The following is a 23,702-nucleotide window of genomic DNA, read 5'->3' on the forward strand; positions in this document are numbered from 1 at the left end:
TATTCTTTATGCTTGTCTGTGTAATCCATACAGCTTTGTTCTGGTAACTCCTCTTCAGCGTGAGGCTGTTCTTATAGTTTCCCTTCACTCATCAGCTCTTAGCCAGGCATAGGCTTGCATCTACACGCATATACTCCTTTGAAGTTGGCAGATCCTCATTCCTAGGTCAGCTTTGCTAAGAAGTGGCATGCTTCAGGCAGCAGAGTTTAGAATGGGAGCCATTTACCACTTTCCATCTCTGAGACACTTCAGCTGTGAGTGGGTTGAGGGTTCTTTAGCTTCAGGTGCAAATAAAGTTAGCATTACTTGATCTTCTCTTACTGCCCCTCTGACAGATAACCATTCATAGGCAAGCTTGCCAAATTGCAATTGTGTGTAGGAGAAAAAGCAATTGTGTCTTCTCTTGCTGTGTATCCCTCTCCCACTTCTTGCCATAAGCAGGATTACAGGTTTGCATAGAGTGGGCATAGGAGATGATAGAACAGATGATGGAAACTTTATGGAACATTTGGTTGCTGCATCAGGGGAATTAAGAGATAAAGACACAGTCATGGTGGACTATCAGCCCTACTCAAAAACTGCTGTTTCTTATGTAGTTGTACTATTTCTCTCTGTAACCAGAGAGAATTCCTGCTCTTGTTTATGTGATTCCTTATCCCATAATGAAAGAGATGTTAGTCAGGAGTTCCTGACATTGCCAAGGAATGCTGAGTGTGCTTCCGTTCACTTCAGACTCTGATTCATTCCTCAGTATGCAGATCAGAAGGGGAGTGATTGGGGGTAGTTATGCAATATGTTGTCCTGTGATAAGCAGGGTGTCCGTGTGCTGTGCATCTCTTTCCTTTGTTAACTGTCAAGTTAGACATCCAACAGAACAAAAGGTTTATACTTCATCAGTTTCAATACTGTTCCCTGTGGTCTTTAAGATAAGGATTCCTTATCACTTTAGCACTTGACTTTAATAATAATATTAAAAATGTGGTGCAGATATATTGAAGAACTTTACAAAAGAAATTGAAGATTATTTTTATAGCTACAGAATGCTTCCATTGCTTTTATTTTTCCTTTCAACTCCTCTCTGCCATTCATAAAGCTCTCTGCAGCCTTCAGCTACCTTATGCATTCAGTGTTCTGTGATGTTCACTCATCACAGCTTTTACTTCCCTTTGCAAACCAGACTCAGTGAAAAATCACATGACCACTGACATCGTGGCCGCTCTGACCTTATAACAGAAATGCTCACCTGTAGCCATCTGGCAATCTAAGCATTACTGGGACTCCCAAGTTTAACACTGTAGTCTTTGTACCATATGCTGTATCTTAAACATCAATGAACACGTCTACAATTTTCTCTAGGTGTGTCCTAACCACTACACCAAACTGGAACAACAGCACACGTTTCTGTGTTGTCAGCCTCTTGAAGCTTGTGTTTACAACTGCCTTGATGCAAGTAGGCCTCTGTTGAGCTCCTAGCCTGGCTTGACTCACGTGGAGGTGCCGTTTATGAAAGGGGGGAGCTGTATGCATGCCTGTCACAGTTTGCTCGGTTTTTAAAATCCCAGCCTGGTGATGTCTCCACAAGCTTCCATGGCACTTGCATTGGAGCCATTGTCAAATGTAAACCAGCTGTTGGGATCCCAGAAATGCCTATTGCTGTTCACATCTGCTTAACAGTGAAGTTTCTTCTTATGCCCAAAGGGCATGAACACATGGAAAAGCTAAGTGCTGTTTGTTTATGTGACCCCATCTTTAGTGCTCTGTGATTTTAGATGACGTTTACATGACATTTTTAGCAACATGACAGGCTTTCTTCATTAAAACATGTTTCTGTTTATAATAACTCTGCATTTTGACTTTATGGCAAACTGTTATTGCTGCATCTTAATTTGGCAGAGAAATGTTGCAGCTTGTTTTTATGGCCTCAAAATACACTTAAAATTAGCTTTCAAAGGCTAGGAATAACTGGGATAGCACAGTATAAGCAACAAAAAAAGCAAGGGCTTTCCGCGTATTTTATGGCTTTGCTACATTTTGAATCTAAAGTGTGAGCTCCTCATGCATCCTTCCCTTGCCTGGAGGCACCAATTGATGGAAGTCCCCACAAAGCCTCAGAGCTGAGAGGGTAGGGGAGTGGTTCACCTTGCTCCTCCATGCTCTGTGTGACCACCAACCACTCTGCTCCCAGGCTGGGCCTCTCACTTCACTAGCCAATAGGGATCCTAGATGCCCACCAGTGGAAGGCAATCTCCCAGTGGTTCAGGAGGAGGTTTCAAGCCACCCAGCAATCGCCCACCACTGATTTTGTCCCCAGAACTGATGTCATTGCACCAGTGCTGGGTACACCTGCATGCAGACCATCAACCAGGTGTTAGATCCTCTCTCCTGCTGGGAACCCTACTAAGCAACCCACTGAAAAGGTGAGCTGTGACTCATGAAAGCTCATATCCTACCACAAATTTTGTTAGTCTTATAGGTGTTACTGGACTCTAGCTCTCTTCTAGCCAACCCAGACTGTTCTTACATACTCCCCCTACTAGCCTGTCCTGTTGCCTCTCTCCCTGCCTCTGAGACTCTCTGCCCATTCAAGGGCTCTTTCAAAAAATAATGAATCAAGTGGCCTGCCAGGCTGCTCTCCTGTTTGGCCTGCTCCACCAGTTCAAACTGCCCTAGCTTCCAGTCAGGCTGGGTCATGTCCTTCCCTTTATTGGACCTACTGATGACATCAATGGCTGGTGTCAGCCTGTGAGCTTGAGCTGCATCTGTTTGCTAACAAGGGTGCTGCTGGTACAGCAACATGCCCACTGCTTAGTGGAGGCCTGAGGTGTTTCCCATACCATAAACAGTAGGGGGTCCTGAAACAAATCCACTGTGTAGATTTATCATGAGTCTGCTGCCACAGCGTGGTCTTAAGGGTTCCACAGTCATTCATTATCTCCTGGGGTAAACATGTGCAAACAAGTGAAACAGAACCTTGACCACCCTGGCTGTATGCATAGTATGTAATGTAATGGTCTTGGGGGACTGGGTTGTGTAGTCCACTAGAACCAGCATGTACTCCAAACTTTGCATGGTCCCGGTATTTTCATGGTGAGCCAATCAAATGGTGTTTGGATTACTGGCAATGGGACCAGGGGGGTCATGGGTGGTGCCCAAGTTGATGCTGATAGGGAAGTGGAACATGTTGATAAGGAAGTGAGATCTGTTTCTTCTGTCTTGTTGCTTCTCTCACTTCTTTCCATTTCCCCCCTTCTTTCTCCCAGCCATCCAACACCACAACCCACACTCTAGTGTAATGCAGGGCACCAGGGCTGCTGTGTGGACATCTATGACTGACCCCTCTCTACCTGACATGGCTCTTTTGGGGGAGCTCTGTAGCCTGAGGAACCTGGAAGTCCAGGTCTGCCCCCACCCCCAGACAGACCAATTCATTGGGCTATCCATAGTGGTTGTGGGAGCCATTGAACTCCTGAGTTCTTTGGTCTCTTCCTCCACTAGCATCACTGGGGAGCAAGGGGGCACTGTTACCTTGTGTGTGGTAGAAGTCTGGGATGCCACACCCAAGCAGCACTGGGAAAGGGGAACCTGGACCAACTCTATCTCCTTTGTGTGGCTTTGGACAGTAACTGGAACCCAAACCATTGGCCAATGTTGAGAGTGTTGGTGGATGCAAACTATGGTGGCCACCCATACTACCAGGAAGTCTGGCAGCAATGTTTGAGAGTGTATAATGGACTCCCACTGTCAAACATGGCTGCTAGGTTCTGCCCAGCTATGGTGACTACCAGAAGAAGTGAAGGCAGTCAAAAGCAGTGCATGATGATGGATAATGCAGTCTCCCAGCCACAGTGTTGCACACTCCATCAATGGGTATTCTTGTTGGAAGTGCCTCCATTAGTGGCAGGAGTAGCACAGGGCTTGTCCCTTCATGAATCTTTCCTGAACCCTTCCTCTTTTATGTTGGATGGGTCAGGCCAGGGCAAGAGAACTGAATCATCCCTTTGCCCTGGGTGAGTAAGAACTCTGCATAAGCTCAGAGTCAAGGTGCTGATTCTTTTTGAAGAACAAAAGGTTGCAGTCATACCCATGTTATGAAACAATGTTTGCTTCATGCAATAAAAGTCTCTGCTTGAGAGTGAATTCTGATTACTTTATCTCTAGTTGAAGTATCAATGATACTGTTTTGACTGTTCTCCTAGTTGCCTTGATTGAGAAAGTTCTCAGTGTAGTTGAATATGCCCTGAATTTGTGCAGGGGATTTCAGGAAATATATTTTAAATAAAGTATAACATGCCTGGAAGAAAAGGTATGAATGCTTAGAAATGAACAGTGAAGAGATTATTTGGGAAGATCACAAACACAGGCTTGGCTGAAGTAATTTTAACAGGACCCAAAGCTGATAAACACTGCACTTGGAGTCAGGAGGAATATAGAAATCAGAAATGTGATACTTAATAGACCCCATATCAGGCTGGGAAAGGAGGCAGGAATCATGCCAAGATCGGGGCAGGGAGCCAGAGGTGATATGATTCTAACCCCTCTGGCTTGGGAATTATTCCTTCAAGACTGACTGTGGAACTCTGATTTTATATGGTCTGGTCTGATCTGGAATACCACTGCAGAAAAGAGTGCTGAGCTTAGAGCACAGAATAAAGTACAGGACATCTTCAGAGCCTATGTCCTCCACAACTAGAGCTAGCCTATTTAGGATGGACAGCTGGTCTGAGACACCTTCCTAGGTTATGTTGATACATGAAAGCCAGGGGTGACCAAAGATCCAGAGGAGTTAGCCATGTTAGTCTGTAGTAGCAAAATAGTAAAGAGTCTAGTAGCACCTTTAAGACTAAACAACTTTATTGTAGCATAAGCTTTCAAGATCATAGCTCTCTTCATCAGATGCATGACCAAGATCTTTTTCAGATCTTGGTCTGGGGAGGGGGTCAAGAGCGGTGCCAGGGTTTTTGGTGCCTGCAGCGGGCCAGCCTGCGTGCGCACACCAGCCTGCGTGATGATGTCACGTGTGATGTCATCACAGGCGCGCATGCAAGCTGGCCCAATTGCTGCAGTGAGCAGCTGGGACGGCGTGTGGGTGGCCTCCCAGCTCTCCCACTCAGTTCCCTGCACCACCCTAGACGCTTGCCTGCGGCTGCTGTGCCCGGCTGGGGGCGTGTGCTAGCGGTGGCAGCAGCGCAGGGTGGGAGACCTGGGAGGCTACAGCTCTGTGGTACGTGCTCCTGCCCCCAGCGCCTCCTCCGGCGCCCCCTCTGGCACCCCGCACCCTGAGGCAACCGCCTACCTGGCCTCAATGGGCACGCCGGCCCTGGAAGGGGTGGGCGTTGCAGTAGACTCTGCTGTACAAACTGATATTCGATGTATTGTCGAAGGCTTTCACGGCCGGAGAACCATGTTGGTTGTGGATTTTCCGGGCTGTATAGCCGTGGTCTTGGCGTTGTAGTTCCTGACGTTTCGCCAGCAGCTGTGGCTGGCATCTTCAGAGGTGTAGCACCAAAAGACAGTGATCTGTCAGTGTCACAGTCTGCTGGCGAAATGTCAGGAACTACAACACCAAGACCACGGCTATACAGCCTGAAAAATCCACAACAACCAAACTGATATTCAGTTGTGGATAGGGTTGACTTAGCTCAAAGGGATTCAAAGGTATAGCACATATGTACTCAAGTATAACATATGCAAGAATCAATGCAATTACATGTTGTATGTACAATCCAACAAAGAGAGATAACATTATAGAGTCTTTTTTACACTCAGAAAATGAACAGAAGCATAGAAACAAACGCAGACTAAACTTTAGTGGCACTGTCAGACACATAAAAAATTTGGGAGAGGGAGGCACAGATCCAGCTCAAGGACCCTCAGATGACTGTCCTCATGTTAGGGAACAGCAAAGTAGAGGAATAGCAAATAAAAATTTGTAGCACTATATGTTACTGTTTCAGTGTGCCAACATTTTCAATACCATTATTGTTTTATGCATTGAGAAAGGCATTTGCTGAAATTACATGGTAGTATCATTACAAATGCTTCACATGTCAAATGCTTTCAATATACAATTGAAACAGTAAAGTGTGACTGACAAAAACACACTGGTATCTTTATCAGGGACCCATGACTAGCTGCATTTGCCTGTATTGACTAACTCAGTCTTTTCTCTGTGAAATGACCCTCAGAACCATATCAGCCAAAGCAAAAACTTTACTGTTCAGCCTTGTGTTTGAGGCCTTTCTTCCCCTTTGCTAGGCTAATTTGCAGCCTAGTTTACTTCCTTCAACTCTGGAGGGTCTTCCCAGCAGTCCTTGTTCCCCAGAGATTTTAGGCTGCAGTCCTGAGTTTTGTGTACATTAAGTTCCAGGTCTGTTAGTCACAACTCATTAACTCCCCATCCCTCTATAAATAAGCCTTTGAGAAATGATGTCGTATTTTGAGAATTTTTTATACTAAACTTTGGACTTGTCATTAATAATCTCTGTGGTTAATTTCAGTTTTGAACCAAAGTATTGTCTAGACTTTGTGAGAGCTGTTTGTGTGTGTGTGTGTGTGTGTGTGTGTGTGTGTGTGTGTGTGTGTGTGAGAGAGAGAGAGAGAGAGAGAGAGAGAGAGAGCATGTAGGGGATACAACCAAGGGGGGTGGGGGCGGATAATGTGTGTTTCCTAATGAGAAAAGTAGGGTAGTGGAGATTGAAAAGTGAACTAGTGAAGTGTTGAGACCTCCAGGAGTCAAAGAAAGCAATTAGCTTTAGGCAAAACTTTTCCCACGTGGCATATATAATGTCTAGACAATCAGTCTGGGTTTTTCTGTGTTGGTTTGCTTGGAAACTGACCCAGAATTTATTTGCCTCTGTAATGGAAGCACAGGTATGTTTTAGTCACTAACACTTAATTACCATGAAGAATTTTGTTTCAGCCTCTGGTGTTCCCAGTGGTGATTTATAGGGTCCTGATCATGACATATCAGACAGACTGGATTATTCACTCCCCACTCTGTTGCTTTCTATCCTTGCAATCCGATTCTTGAGTATATTTGCCCGGAGCCAATTCTATGAGCCACCTCAGCAGTCCACATGCTATCACTCTTAGCAGTTTTGACACTAAGATCATATTGTTTCTCTTCTTCTAAAAGCTATACCTATAAAGCTATAAAACAACCCTGAGGAAACCATGATTTTATTTTTATTTTTTAAAAATGTACTTTTCTAGTTCAGTGTGAAGGCTGAATAGACTCCAAAGTGTAGAATTTTTAAACAACAACAAAAAAACCTTGGAAGTAGCATTGAACATGCCACTGGCTGCCAAGACACCCCCCACCCCACCCCACTACACACACACCATTAGTAAGTACTTCCCTTTGGTAGTAAAGGAATAGAATAGCATCAACAATGCCAGGGAGAAAATATATGAAAACAAAGAAAATAATATTTAAATTTCATCCTGCATGGTAATTTCCTTTTGATACAATAGTGGGTCAAAATGACCCCAACACACTCAGGATATATGCTGCAGTTCACAAGAAAATTACATGTGGGGAAGTATAAAACAAGACAATTGACCTAATTATGGTTGAGAAATATGAGCAGTATGGCACTGTAAGATTGAAAAGGCTGTTTCTGTAAAGCCTTAAAACATCTATTAGAGTGGCATGGTTACATTTGCCACTTTACTTATTTGACTGCTCATAGCATAAATTAGATCTTTGCTGCACCAAAGGTACCAAAGACAAATAAAACAATCTACACCTATGTATGGGTAAAGTCCTACTGTTGTCAGATGGGAGCTCTATAACACTTGGATGTACGTAAGCAGAAAACATCTCTTGATGAGAGAATTATTGTTTCAGCTCTGGGGCCCGAGGAGAGAAAACATTAGGTTACTTTGTTAAGATAATAAACATAATAGAATTACAGTGTTATCCAAACAGTGATTAAATATGGTGTGCAATCTCAAGGGTTCCCAAAATAGCTTAATCTGCTAACAAAACACAGTGCTTGCAACTTCATTCCCTATGAAGGCAACACAAGGGATTGTTACTAGGCAAGAGACTCACAGCTAAACAAAGTACTTAAAGCTCCTAAAATTAGGAAGAGGTAATGAGTTGGTGAAGGCCTCCAAGGAATAGCCTGCACTGCTAGTCAAATTCTATATCGAAATCTGACAACTTGGAAATAAACTAGAAATATAAACCAAACTCTTAGACCATGTTAACACTACAGCCCTACCACCAATCAGCATAAGGCGATGATCTGTGGCAGTCACAGGCATTCCAAGGCTTCGGAGCATCATATGTTTCAAGTGACATTGAAGGGACCCGAGTGTCCTCCATAATAACTGCATATCCATGACCATGGTTTTCAGAAAGAAATCTAAAGGATAAAAAAATAAGCAAATATATGTAAATTTGCTGAATTTGTCTAGTTCATCAATTTCAGCCTGTAAATTACAATGTGTAGGGCTCAAACAGATGAAATTAAGATCATGCATTTTGATGTACCTGTATTTCCAGTTCACATTGCATATGAGAGCCTGAGAACATCGCCATGTAGGAAATTCGTCTTATGAGAAGCCAGAAATTTGATCATAGGTGTTAACATAACTTCATCCATTCCCAGTTGCCCCCAAATGCTGCACTTGTGAGACACAGACTCCCCAAAATCAGTATTCCAGGGTTTGAGTGCCACTCTGTGTACAAAATCTCTTGCATGCCAAAAGCTAGCATGTCATGAAGATCCTAGCCCTCTACCTGACATGTTCCTTTCCTACATATAAGGAGGGTTTTAAAAAATGAATTATAACAATAAGAGCAACTACATTTGATTTATATACCACCCTTCAGGACAACTTAACTCCCACTCTGAGTGGTTTACAAAGTGTGTTATTCTCATGACAATCACCCTGTAAGGTGAGTGGGGCTGAGAGAGCTCCAGGAAGTTGTGACTGACCCAAGGTCTCCCAGCTGCCTTCAAGTGGAGGAGTGGGGAATCAAATCCAGTTTTCCAGATTAGAGTCCTACAGCTCTTTACCACTGCACCAAAGCATTCACACATGTATTTACCTGGCATCTCAAGTGGTACAGGAGGGCTGTACTGAACAGTCTTTCTGAACATGCTATAGTTAGTAGTTTCTGTTAATGCTATTGTCCTTTGGTCATTGCAGAGTGATTGCCTATGAGTGCTGTCCTGGGTATGAAGAAGTTCCAGGGGAGAAAGGCTGCCCAGCTGGTAAATAAAATAGAGCAAAATAAAAATGTATGAAAATTTACAGTTGTTGGTGGCTGGGAGAAGGGGTACTTAACTATTTCCTTAACTGCTGATTACCTGCTTCAAATTGATCCCTGTGGTCCTCACCTTCAGTGGTTTTAAACACGTGTACAGTACTTAAAAGGCTACCAAGAGGGTGCAGTTTGGGCTGAGGGTAGACAAGTGGAGCTTCTTTGCTCCCCAGCTGCCACTCTGAAATGGCTGTGCTCAATTTTAAAAAATGGTTTCAGGCCTTTCCTTTCAATGTAATTGGCCTTAAGATTTGGGTTGTTGTCAGTAGCCTTGACTGAGCCAATTGAGTTGCTGTTGCAGACCACCAATCTTTTGGTGTTGGGGGACTTCAGTGACCATGCTTTGGCCTCCCAGTCTGGTCTGATTCAGGACTTCAAGGCTGCTATGGCAACCATGGTACTGTCCCAGGTTTTTCATGTCCAACACATGAGAAAGATTGTGTGTGGATCTTCTTTTCTGCGCCAGTGATGTTTTGACAGGGGACTGATCTTTATAACTTGTGCCATGGTCAGATCATTACTAGCTGAAGACAAAGGTTGTGTTCCCTTCCCCACTTCACAAGGGCAAACTGGTTAAGATGGTCTGTACCCAGAGACTGATGAATCCTGTTGGTTTCCTAATGGCTCTGGCGAGTTTTTGGAGCCTGGGTAGTGTATTGGTGTGGAAAGCTTGCTTGTAAGATGCTATTAATGCCCCCCCTCAACAAGAGCTCTGGCCCTGGGTTTTCCCACGGAGATGTGGTCTATGATGAAGGTGGTTAAACTGCTAGAGTGTTGTTGGAAAAGTAGAGCTATAGAGCCCATTTGAGGATCTATGAGTTGGCATTGATGGCAGCAAGGCTTTCTTTTCTGCTACTATTGCATCAGCAGAATCTTGTCTAATAAAATTATTTAGGGTGGTTCAAGGCCTAACGTGCTTGATTCTGATCTGGATATTAGCCACGATCATTTTGCTCAATTCTTTGCTATTAAAGTTGATAATTGTCCATATCAATTAGTCATTCTGACCCAGTCCAACCTAGGTGCCTGTTTTATGGTTGATCATGTGCTGGGTGTCTTGGTTAAAGATCTAAAGATAGTTTCAGAATGAGTCACCCTGACTGTTGACAATAAAGTGTGTGGGGTTTTGAAGGCCACTTCTTGCAAATGGGATCCTTGTCAATCTCGGCTGTTAAAATCATGCTTGGAGGAACTTACAGCTCCATTAGAAAAGGCTGTTAGTTTGTATGTGTTTCAAGGTATTTCCTTCACAGCTGAAAGAAGCTGTTATTAGACCATTTTTAATAAATTGTTTTTTTGATAACAGGGACATGGGCAGTTACCAGATATTTCTGGATATTTGCCCTTGACCCATTTAAATCTATCTTCAGCTGGGTTTTTAGCCTTGGTGGATTATTTCTGGCTACAGTTAAGTAAGGGCAAAACCATTCCTGTTGATAATGTTAGACACAGCAGTGGTGTCTATGAGAGGATGGAAAGAGAGGGTGATCTTTGTAAGACTGGTTCTGCCCCAGACCACTGGATCATCAGACTGTTAAGATATAAATAAAGATACTGTTAGACATATCAACAGCATTTAATATAGTAAAACATATGTTGGTGGATTGGCTGCAATCAGTGTTTGGGATGAAGGGAATTGCCCTTTGCTGGTTTCTCTCTTGATGGTAAGTGACAAAGTGTTACCTTGGGGGGGGGGGGCGAGGTAGTGGCAGCCAGTAGAGACCTGGTATACAGAATACCCCACGGATCCATTTTATTCCCAGTGCTCTTCAGTATCCATGTAAGACCAGAGGCTGAGATAATCAGGAACTTTGAATTGAGTTGTCGACAGTATCTCATTATTCAAGCCTCCAGAGGCAGCTACAAAGGTCCTGGGCCAAAGTCTTGAGGCTGTGGTCAAGTGGCTTAATCTATACAAGAAGTAGGTGGTGATAGTTGGGGAGGCAGAGTGTTTGGCTGGTGTTCATCAAGCTTTCTTTGGTAGATCATGTTAAGAGCTTTGGGGCACTCCAGGTTGTAGTTTTGTTGATGGATAAGCAGGTTGGTGCTGTTCTTTTAGTTACACCTGGCTCGCAAGCCAGTCCCAGATCTGTTCAAGCTTGGTCTGCAGTTACACATCACTGAATCAGTGCTGAACTCCTGTTTTATTTTAAATGTGAAATATTAAACTGTTGAATTGTGAAATAGTAGAATATTGCTATTGTTAACATTACCTTTTGTTTTAAAACAGCTTTGCCTCTTGCGAATCTTTATGAAACACTTGGTATCGTCGGGGCCACTACTACTCAACTCTATTCTGCCAGCTCTAACCTGAGTGCTGAAATCACCGGTCCTGGAAGCTATACGATTTTTGCTCCAACCAATGAGGCCTGGGCGTCTTTGCCTGCTGTAAGAAAAATTTACATCTTCATTTTCTTGAGCTTAGGTTGGTATGGGAGACTTGAGAAACAGAAATTCTTTATCAACAGCATATTGGAAATACGCATTAAAATGGATATAAACTTTTGCTGTAAGACGTATGAGAACTTCGAGACTCCATCGGTTGGATTCTCCATTCAACTCTCTGCAGAGCCTTCTTCCAGTGCAGGGAGACTTCCTCCTGAGGAAGATTCATTGTTGTGGAGGAAGGCTCCAATGGCAAGGTGGAAAGAGCCAAATCATGATCCCTATTTTGGATCACTTACTGCTATCACAAGATTTACAATAGAGTACCTTTGTCAGAGCCAATATTATCCAACACACCCTCAGTACAGTCCTAAGCCAAATTAAACCCTTGTAAGTCCATTGACCTCAATAGACTTAGCAGGGTATAACTCTGATTTTCCACTGTGGTTTCCATGTGATACATGTCTGATTCTTCAGCATGTATATGGCTTTTTTGCTCATTAATTAAGAACAAATTATTACTGCTTACACTTTATCTTAAGGAGGAAAATGGCTTAAAACAGAAAACAGAACAGGACATCATAGTTAAACTTCCAACTGAATTTAACATTCCTCAGGGAATAAATGCATGGAATTTAGGCACTTTTTCCTAGGCCTTTCTCTGGTCAGATGCTGATCTGCAGTTATAACCAATCAGTATTCATATTTTGATATAAATAAATACAACATTGAAGGTGAAATGCAAAGACATATTTAAAAAATGAAAGCTGCTGCTTTGCTGCCATAAGTGTTATTCAAGCATTCATGGAATTGGGAACCTGATATTCTGCAGTTCGTATCATGTAATGTAGCAGGAGTAGAAATCTATATTGTTCTTTATACCTACAGCAAACCCCAGGGAAAGCTGTAAGACAAAATCAGGTTGCAAAGTGATTAGCTGAGAGTAGGCTTAAACTATGTTGAGTGGACAGCATATAAATTCTCTAAATAAATAATGGATAAAAAGTCACATAATTTTATTCATGTCATCCTTGATTAGTTGGCCATGAACTGTGTATTGATAATTCCATCTCTTCCCTGAGCACAGTGGCCTACTGAAGGATGCACAGTCCTCCACATCTAGGAGAAGTGCTTAGAAAGTCCTTATCAAAGCATCTGTGAACGGGAGCAGTGAAGCACTGGTGGAGCTCCTTATACACTGCAGGGTAACTGATGCAGTCCAGGCACCTGCTCTTTCCACTGGCAGAAGCAGAAAGAGATAATCAAGGTCTATTGCATTGTTATATCCATGGTTCTTGCAGAACACGTACAGTAGAATCAAGGCATTGATGTGATATTGTTTGTTCTTAGGAAATGTTGGATTCTTTGGTAAGTAATGTTAATATTGAGCTACTAAATGCTCTTCGCTACCACATGGTGAACAGGCGAGTCCTGACTGATGATCTGAAACATGGAACAAGCCTCCCTTCAATGTACCAGAATATTGATATCCAGATTCATCATTATCCAAATGGAGTAAGTGTTCGGAAAAGCACTTAACACTACTGAGGCTGCGTTTTCTTGGCATAGTACCATTTATTAAGATTGTTGGGACAAAAACATTAACAATATCATCTTAATTTGTTTGATTCCTGTTTCATATGGGTTGAAGGGCTATAGTGGGATGGGGGAAATCAGCACAAATTGCTGCCTCCCTTTTGTCTGTGGAAATGCTCCTGTGGCTTCAAGCCAGTAGCATAATATGTTTACATAAATACTTTAGCATTAATGATGTATGCTTGTTATAGTTTGGGACTTTGCTGTTCTGTGCTCTTTGCAGATTGTGACAGTGAATTGTGCGAGGTTATTGAAGGCTGACCATCATGCTACCAATGGAGTGGTTCATCTCATAGACAAAGTCATTTCTACAACAACAAACAGTATCCTGCAAATTATTGAGATTGAAGAAAGCCTTGAGACCCTTAGGGTGAGTTTGATTCAGATCCAGTAGCACCTTAAAAGACCAACTAGATTTCCAGGGTATGAGCTTTTGAAGGTCAGCACTCCCTTCATCAGATAGGAATTTATGTCAGATGGTTCCATTGTATCCTCTGTTGCCAATTGAAGGTGGAATTATTTTCTTGGCAATCTATGTAGTTTGCATTTTCACAGCATGAACTCTTTTAACATCTCTAATTCCATCTTGTACATTTATTTACAGGCTGCTGTGGCAGCTGCTGGTCTTAACAATCTGTTAGAAAATGAAGGCCAGTTTACGTTGTTGGCTCCTACCAATGAAGCCTTTGAGAAGATCCCACAAGAAACTCTAACCAGGATTCTTGGAGACCCAGAGGCTTTAAAAGGTGAACAGTCACTGGACAAGTCTCCAATGCATGGCTGACATAAATAAATAGACGCTAGTGGTAGAGGACATGATAAAGTTGGACTATGTGTTTTGCAGGAAATCTTATAATATTATAAGGGTACGCTATAATTAGTGAGGAATGTGTGCAGGATGTATTTCTGGAGCTTAATATTGTTTTGCTGGCATTAACTGTCCCATCCTGCCCATTTTAACCAGTTGGCAGAAGAACAGTCATCAGCAGCCACAGAAGAAGGCAAAGCCGTTGAGGCTTCCCATGTAAGCCGTGGACACGATCCAACCAAAGTGTTCTCTTTTAAGTTCCATTGCTCATAATGAGAGCTGTACATGCTAAATCCATGGGAATTGCTCAATAGCCAATTTGAACTTCCAAATTTGGATTAGCATTTGAAACTTGTACTTTTCTAGCAGTTAATTTAAAAGCCACCAGAACAATGAGCATGGACCATGTGTTTATGTTAAAGTCCTCAAGAAGATGTTCAAATGCTGCTTCAAATTTGTGAGTTCCAGTTGTCTATTGAGTCATTCTCCGGGAGGAAGGTAAGAAATCATTGTTTTCCCAGAGCCAGGAGCTGAGTCATGTGTAAATTATGGATGATATTTCTCTAAGAATTCAGAGTCCGGACCCCCACGTCTTTTCTTCAAAAACTGTTGGGATTTTTACAGTACAATCCTAAGCAGAATTACACCTTTCAAGTTCATCAACTTCAATGGACTTAGAAAGTTGCAACTCTGCTTAGGACTGTACTGTTAGTACCGTATTTTATCTGAGGGGGATGGCAAATATCCTTGGGCTAACTTCTTGGTAGGAAAGAGGCTGCCAGTAGAAGATCTCCATTTGCGCCTGCCATTGCAGCCATTTCCTGTGTTACTCCCTTGGCCATTTAAAGCTGAGGCTCATAGCCACCACAGTACTGCTCCCTCTTTCTGATACACAACACATACAAATCCAGCACCCAGTGCTAGCATGATGTGCTGGGTTTACCTAAGGTGCCGACGTGTGATGATGCTTTGTCCTAGCTCCTCCTCATTCCTGCCTTACAGACAGAAAAAGCCATGAGAAAAACTGTATTAGCACTGAGTCATTAACCAGGAGAGAGAAAGAAGGTCCAAAAGCTGGGGGTGGGGACTAGATGAACAATAACTAGTAGCAACAGCAAGCTAGTCTGCACTTTGAAAGGTATACTGAGTCAGCAGTAGTCTGGTTGTACCAACCTTTGTTGAGAGCAAGACGATAAACATTTTTAAAAAACACATAGAGACCTATTCGTTTCCCCCCAAAAGCACAATTACAGGCAAGGCTTTGTGTCTGTAAGTTGGAATGATGTACAATGTATCCAAACTGACATGAAAAGTAACAATGCAGACAGTCCTCACAGAAATGTATGTATCTGCTTTTTAAGGCAAGCCTTCTGAACCTGCATAACATTGACAACATGAGAACGTTACTGGGTGCCAGTGTCTACTGAACTTCCCTCCATTCCAGCCTCTTGCCATTAGCGTCTTGTGGAGGTTCTGACCATCTACCTACACACTGATGTATCCCTGTAGAACAAGACCTTTGCCCCAGCATATACAAAGGAAAATCACGTGTCACTTTTTGATGTATTGTGGCACACGACTGGTCATTTTCAACCAGCTTTTTCAAATCCCTGCTTTTTGTACTCTATGCCTTTGTAGATCTTCTGAGCAACCATATTCTGAAATCAGCTATGTGTGCTGAGGCAATTATTGCTGGCTTATCAGTGGAAACACTGGAGGGCAACATGCTGGAAGTGGGCTGTAATGGTGATGAACTGACTCTCAATGGAAAGCCCATAATTGCAAACAAGGATGTCATAGCAACCAATGGCGTGATACACTTTGTTAATGAACTCCTTATCCCAGACTCAGGTAAAGCTTTAAAAATATATTCTCCTCAAAGCAATGCCATTTAATCATCATCTTTGTTTCTAGATCTATGCAGAATAGAGTACGAGAGCCAACCAGCAAAGCAAACTGTACTCCACAGCACCGTTCATTCACTTTCCTGTTTGTTGTTCCAAATTATATAAGGCTTCTAGAAGAACCAGGAAGTTGTCTTTGCAACAAAATGACCTCTGCTTGGCCCTAATTCCCAGCTTCTCTTTAATTAGGCAAAGGACAAGGTTACACATATGCACAGGTTTCAGGAGAAAATATTATTTGTGCCTTGGTGGCGGAAAGGGGCCATTCTTTCTGTTTTCTGCTTCAGCTCACTCCTCCCCCCACCCTCCATCAAAACTGCTTTCCTCCTTGTGGAGTTCTAGTTTTGTGTTTATCCTTGCAGACATTCATATGGAACCCTACGAGGGGGGTGATTTAGTGGTAGAGGGAGTTTCCATGGAAAAAGAAGTAGCAAGGAAATTAATAATGCCTCCCTTTCCCATGTCATTGCTGTGCACAAAAATATACCCTCCCCATTAGTTCTTTACAAAAACTGCAACTGAGACTTCACACACATCTGTGTATACTGTGAAGTTTGTTCCTTAGCCACTTGTTTCCTGACAGCCCCATTCTGCCCTCCCCCTCATGATCTGCCCAGGTTCACTGAAGCAGCATTGCTGTCAGATGGTCATCTAGCCTCTGCTTAAAAACCTTAAAAGACAGAGAGCTCACTACCTCCCAAGGAAGCCTGTTCTACTGAGGGACCGCTCTAACTGTTGGGAAGTTCTTCCTAATGTTTAGCTGAAAGCAGTTTTGATTCAATTTTAAGCAGTTGGTTATGGTCCGACCTTTTAGGGCAGCAGAAAACAACTCCGTGCCATCCTCTATATGACCCCTTCAAGTACTTGAAGATAGTTATAATACCTCTCAGTCATCTCCTTTCCAGGCTAAACATTCCGAGCTCCTTTAAGCTTTACTCCTAGGACTTGGTCTCCAGACCCCTCACCATCTTCGTTGCCCTCGACATGTTCCAGCTTGTCTATATCCTTCTTAAATTGTGGTGCCCAAAACTGAACACAATACTCTAGATGAGGTCTAACCAGAACAGAGTAGAGCGATACCATCACTTCTCCTGATCTGGACACTATGCTTCTGTTTATACAGCCCTAAACCACATTTGTCTTTTTAGCTACCATATCACACTGCTGACTCATGTGCAGTGTGTGGTCTACTAAGACCCCTAGATCCTTTTCGCACATACTACTGCTAAGACAAGTCTCCCCCATCCTATAATTATGCATTTGATTTTTCCTTACTAAATGCAGAACTTTGCATTTATCTCTGTTGAAATTCATTTTGTTTTAGTCCAGGGCTTTACATAGAGGTTGAATAGCATGGAGGATAGTATTGTGCCTTGTGGAACTCCACAAGATGATAGTTCCCACACTGAGGATAGTTGGTTTCCAACAGCAACCCTTTAAGTCTGTCCCATATGTAAAATTGTGTAAAATTTTGCAAAAGTATCTTTTTTCCCCTTTGTCTTTACTCATAGACTCTAAAAAACATTAGGAATAAATGATGACGATGTGTGACCATTTTGCAGAGAGGTATCCTCAATCCATGGAACCTCAAATTTAGTAGAAAGCTATACACCCAGGGCTGCACTTGTGGACTCCTCCCATCCACTGTCACTGAGCTCTGATCAGTGGTATTAAAGAAGTAGCACCAATTAGTTATTAGGCAGAGGGCTGTTGAGATGGTGGAGAACTCAAGAGTCAAATTTCTGAGGGATCTGATCACCATAGATGCCTATAGAGCTTGGCAAGTTATGTGATTTTTGTTTCTTTTCTGTGTTGAGATTTGCAAGGTAGAGTCCAGGATCTGAGAGCCAGTTTAGTGTAGTGGTTAAGAGCGGCAGGACTCTAATCTGGTGAGTTGGATTTGATTCCTCACTCCTCTGCTTGAAGCCAGCTGGGTGACCTTGGGTCAGTCACAGCTCTCTCGGAGCTCTCTCAGCCCCACCCACTTCACAGGGTGATTGTTGTGAGGATAATAATAGCACACTTTGTAAACCGCTCTGAGTGTGGCATTAAGTTGTCCTGAAGTGTGGTATATAAATAGAATGTTGTTGTTGTTAACATTATTATTAGAGGAAATTTCTTTCGGGGGGGCCCTGGTGACAAGTAGACTATTTGATTAAACAGATGGTATTAGACTAAACCTGGCCACATTCATCTCCATGCCTGATGGAGAGAATTGTGACAGCAAAAGCAATGTTCAAAAGTCAGTTCCTGGATTCAGGGTTCACATATATCAGCTGGCGTATCCTCAGGAAGTTTGTCTGTTGTTGGTTTCTTTAACTAATATAGCTTCCCCACTGCAAAAAATTGGGTTATTTATGGTTTGTTCTTATTAAGGAGAAAAAGATTAAAATAGCTTTTATTTTAAAAATTTAGGGATTCAAATTTTCTGTTTTGTTGTTTTAAAAGAACAAATTATGGGAGTGAGAAGTAATGCATTAAAGCTTTTAATAATTTATTTTATTTTAAAAATCCATCCAACTAATACAGCATTGAAGATTCATATGTTTGATAAATCTTTTAGCTTAACAACTGTAATTCTTTTACGTTCTGTGATCATTCTTAATTTATTATATTACAAAGAATAATTTTGACTTCTTCCTTTTAAAAAATCAAGCAAAAACTTTATTGGAATTGGGAATGGAATCTGATGTCTCAACATCCATCGACCTTTTTAGACAAGCCGGTCTCAGTTCACATCTCACTGGAAATGAACGGCTGACACTCCTTGCCCCTACCAACTCTTTCTACAAAGGTAAACTTTGGAAGTCCATATACAGTGAATCTGCTTATAATTTGAGCCTAAAGGTTTAGTTTGTATGATTTATCATCTGTCGGTTCAACCCATCCTTCTGCAGGTGCTGTGTGCTCACCAAAGTGAGGAAAGAAACCCTCCAAGGCAACCCCTTCCCTGTGTGCTGAGCTTTGCCCATATGGGAATTAGAAGCATTTAGTATTCTAAAGTTTTAGTTGGTAGGAACTAGTTTTGATCAGTGAGAGCCAGTTTCAGTTGCTCAGTCTGGAGGTCACGATTATTTGTTTCTTAAAGCCATTTTGTTTCTGGTACTTGATTGTGATGCTCGAGGGGAGGGGTTAATCGTTTTCCTTTTCTATGGCCATTCTCTAATTTAATGTGGATTCCCTTCCCTGAAGTTGCTAATAACGCTGTTAGGGGGAAAAATACAGATAACCAGTATGGTGCCTATATGGATTTCCTTAGTGGCAATAATATCAAGTTGGGTTCTCACCAATGTAATGAAATTCTCTACATTTGTTGCATTTGGGTCCTGCCAGAGGTTCTTATGAGGCCACCCATCCAAAGCCTTCGAATGTTAGACAGGTAGTTAGTTTCAGAAAGAGAACTATATCAGCACTTGATGAACTTAATGATAAAAGTGGGCTCTGGCTCATGAAAGCTTATGCTTCAGGCCCAATGACACATTACAATGTTGTCACATCCCATAAGTGAACCATAGTGGACATGTGGGGAATAGAGGATTATTATGTAATGTGTGGTTAGGCCCACAGTGAGCTGTTCAAGTGCCACAATGATCTTTTTTGTTTGTTTTGTGGCAATAAGACTAACACTGGGCAGAAAGGGTTACATCAGTGCTTAGTTTTCGTGGTCCCTTCTTACATGCCCAGGGTAATGCCAATCACCACCCTGGGGTCAGATAGCAATTATCCCTAGGCCAGTTCAGTTAGGGATCCTGATGGGGTTTTGCCATCTTCATGGAGCAGGGTCATTGTGTGGGGAGGGGGGAGGTAGTTGTGAATTTCCTGCCTTGTGCAGGAGTTTGGACTAGATGACCTTGGAGGTCCCATCCAACCCTATGATTCTATGACTGTTGTCCTTCTGGTTCTGGAATAACTGGGCATTGATATTATTGTAGGAGGTGGCAGGGCAATGGAGGAATGTAATAATCATGATTGAGCCACAAATTATAAGAGAGGTGGTCTGTACCACTACCACAAACATACAAATAAAGATGAAAACTGAACGAATTTTTTTCTCTTTCATTTTAACGATAATAAGAATGTAAATATTTTCTAAACTTTGGCTAAATTAAGTAAGGCAAAAATGGTGTTAATAAAATGCTTTCTATCACAGATCTGAGCTCTTTTTTAAAAAAGTACTTCTGAGAAATATCAGAGTGATACATCAAGACTAGCACCGTTGCAATTCGCATGCTTTCCATCTGCAAGATTTCTCATATATAACCTCTCCAGTGTGGGTGCATAGACAGATTTTGTTTCTCTGCTGGCTGGATTTCAAAAGCAATAGCCCATAGTAAAATTTTATTATCCCCATCGTTTTGTTGGTATTTCTCAACAGTTTATTTGAGAGTGATTTTAATGATCCTTGCGTTGCAGGTCAGACTCCTTCTGCAGACAGGAACTTGCTGCTGGATCATATTATTAAGGACCAGCTTTCCTCTAAATACCTTTATCATGGACAGAGGCTGGAAACACTGAGTGGCAAGCAGCTGCGAGTTTTTGTCTACCGCAATGTATGTTTCCTCTCCCTTGATTTATTTATAAGCTTTATTTCCCATGTTTCTTCTACTACGAAACTCAACACTGCATACCCTGGTGTCCCAGGAGGACTCCCGTCTGAGTCCTGACAAGGCCCAGACCTGCTTCGTTAGGGTCCACAAGGTTGCTACATCATGAGTCTTTGGACCATTGCCTGACAGCTCTCAAAGAACAAATATAGCTCAGCCCCATAGAAATATCCGCATGGAGTTTTATACCTTGATACCTCAGCCTGTTCTATCATGTTTTTACTCTAGCCTTCTTAAAAGAGCCCACAGAAGCATAAATGGGTTATAATAATACTAGTTATTATTTACACTAATTATTATTTATAAAGAACCTTAACAATGAGGTGACCCACAAAGATTTTTTTTATCCTTATAAATAGAGGAGGGTATATCCAAGATCACTCAATGGACTTAATGGTGGAACAAGGATTTGAATCCAGATCTCCTCACTGAAAATTCTGTGCTCTATCTATTTCTGATTCAAAGTGGATGTTGGTCAAACTAGATAGAATTGATTCTATGATACTGGCCAGTGTCACTTGATTACTGCCCACAGGGTAATCTGTAAGCGTTGGATGACAGTTACTGCTGGGGTGAGCAATCCATGTCCAAATGCTTTCAGGTAACACAAAATAAGCCCTGATCTGCTCTTCCTTCCACATGAGAGTAATCCTTTTACATCCTTTGTAGCCACACGGTAACTAAAATGCAATCTTTCTTGTAGAATCTCTGCATAGAAAATGCCTGTATTGCAGCCCATGACAAAAGAGGAAGATTCGGCACCCTGTTCACTGTGGATAAGTTTTTGACTCCCCCTGTAGGAACTGTTATGGATGTGCTGAAAGCAGATGATCGTTTCAGGTGATTTTTTTTTTTTATTTGCTACCTCCCTACGCCCAGAAGCCACCTTAGCCCTCCAAAACACTGATGCTGCAGAATTCAGTTGGGCCAAAAGCCATTCAGACTTCTTGCCACCTCCCCTTATCACAAAGCAGCCGGTTGTGACCTCAAAAAAGTTGATGCCAAGGGTTGGATGACCTGCATGAATGAAAAGCCACAATGGGGCTGCACTGAGGACCAGTGAAATCTCCCCTCGCACCTTTTCTTCCAGTAGTTCTGAGACTCCAGTGACAGAAGAGGTTGACAGAAGAGGTAGCACAGTCAACCAGTTACACATGCTTTCCTCTCCTTGTTTACAACCACCCATGCTATGTGGCTTTTTATTCATAGGGTCCCTGGGCATTTCAAAGCTCACAAGGGAGCGGGGAGGTAGGAAAGGTCTGCTTTTGCTGTTCTTGCACTGGTGCTACCTAAAATTCAGCCCATTATGTCAGCAGTTCTAACATCCCTGCAAAGTACATCAGTATTATAGATGGAGGGTTGAGGCTAAGAGTGGAAGGCTTTTTCTCCAGTAATCCCATAGCCTTGTGGAATTTATTGCCACTGGACATGTTTACAGCCATGAACATGAACGGCGTTAGACAGATTAACAGCTACTGGCTAGCTTAAAGTAATCTTTTATATTCAGAGGCAGTAAATGTTAGAGAACAACATCAAGACAAGGCTTTGGCCTCTATACCTTGTTTGTTGGCCATCCAGGACAACTGGTTGTCTTTTGTGTGAAGCAGGTTGCTTGACTAGGTGGGTCACTGCTCTGATCCGGCCCACCTCTTATGTTCTTTCTTATAAAGAAAAATATCAAAAGTCCTGTTGGGTACACACATTAAGATTCTAGCTCCAGTGTGTTCGTATTGCTGGAGCGAGTTCTGAATGACTTCATCACTGCTTCATCATTACGTCGCAAAGGAATAGGCAGCAGCATTTTAAATGAATTCTGGGCTTTTGTATGAAATCCTGTCTCGTGACATTAAACCTAACGATTTAAGAACTGTGTCAAAATATTTTCATTTTGGAAAAATGTCTCTTAATGATTAGATTAGAACTGAGACTAAAAGAAGGAAAATCAGTGAAACAAAGATTACTGCTGTGATTTACTAGATTTAATGATAATTCTATTACTGTGCAAAAGTTCTTTATCTTATCATCAGCAGGAAAGAAGGCAGGTTACTGAGTCAATATTCATTGCATTTTGCGATCGAGGAACTCCTGCTTAATAATAATAATAATAATAATAATAATAATAATAATAATAACTGCACTTATATACCACTCTTCTAAACAGATTAGTACCTCACCCAGAGTGGTAAACAAGTTAGCGTTGTTATTATCCCTACAATGCAGCTGGGGAACAGGAGCTAAGAGGAGTGGCTTACCAAGGCCACCTACTGAGCTCATGGCAGTAGTGGGATTCAAACCAGTAAAGCCAAACCACTTAACCACTGTGCTACAGCAGCTTAGAAGTAGTGATGGCTAAGGTTGCCCACTGAGTTCTTCATAAAAGCTGAGAGTTGAACCCATATTATCTCCATGCAAGTTAATACAGTGTTTGGAGTGTTGGATCTGGGAAACTCAAATTCCCACTGCCATAGAAGGGTGACCTTGGGCCAATCTCACACTCTAAGCCAAATCTACCTCACTAGGTTGTTGTGAGAGTAAAATGGAGGAGAGGAGAATGATACAAACCATATTGGGTCCCCAGTGGGGGAAAGGAGCTCCGTTGCAAAGGTTTCCTTGAACAAAGTTGTATTCTCCAGTGAAATCAGTTGAAAAAAATCTGACTGCTTAGGCAGTTCATGTACTCAATAGAATGTGGATGAGGCTATAGATAGGAGATTACATTACAGCATTGTTGCTAATTCTTGAAAAACAGTTTACTTATGTATAATTATCTTCCTTCCCTCCTCCCTCCACAAAAGTTGACTGTGGACTTGGGCAAATTATACTTACAAAGGTTTTTGTGTGACTGTGTGTGCATGTTTTACAGTACCTTAGTGGCTGCCATCCAGTCTGCAGGCTTAACTGAAACGCTCAACAGGCCCAGGTCCTTCACAGTATTTGCACCAACAAATGAAGCTTTCCAAGCCATGCCCCAGGGAGAACTGAACAAACTTATGGGTAAGTGTCCCCACATCTTACTGGCCAATATATGGTATTAAGATGTACTAATTCCTTGTTTAAATGGGTTTCCAGCACTTCGTACCCTGTGAGACAAATAGGTCACAACATTTTGGTTTTCCATCGAAGCTGTT

At 42.2% G+C, this 23,702-nt stretch overlaps 1 protein-coding gene across 1 annotated transcript in view; it reads left to right on the forward strand.

Moving 5' to 3' along the window:
- TGFBI (transforming growth factor beta induced) overlaps positions 1-23,702 on the forward strand; it is a 41,299-nt gene that overhangs the window by 9,726 nt on the left and 7,871 nt on the right. The window contains exons 3-12 of the mRNA XM_054977201.1: positions 9,163-9,227; positions 11,508-11,665; positions 13,013-13,177; positions 13,482-13,628; positions 13,863-14,004; positions 15,705-15,917; positions 18,627-18,764; positions 20,384-20,520; positions 21,278-21,414; positions 23,438-23,568. Of these exons, the coding sequence (XP_054833176.1) occupies positions 9,163-9,227; positions 11,508-11,665; positions 13,013-13,177; positions 13,482-13,628; positions 13,863-14,004; positions 15,705-15,917; positions 18,627-18,764; positions 20,384-20,520; positions 21,278-21,414; positions 23,438-23,568 (1,433 nt within the window). The remainder of the gene's footprint in view (positions 1-9,162; positions 9,228-11,507; positions 11,666-13,012; positions 13,178-13,481; positions 13,629-13,862; positions 14,005-15,704; positions 15,918-18,626; positions 18,765-20,383; positions 20,521-21,277; positions 21,415-23,437; positions 23,569-23,702) is intronic.

The sequence above is a fragment of the Eublepharis macularius genome, chromosome 4 (genome assembly GCF_028583425.1).
Source record: "Eublepharis macularius isolate TG4126 chromosome 4, MPM_Emac_v1.0, whole genome shotgun sequence".
In the NCBI taxonomy this organism is placed as follows: Eukaryota; Metazoa; Chordata; class Lepidosauria; order Squamata; family Eublepharidae; genus Eublepharis; species Eublepharis macularius.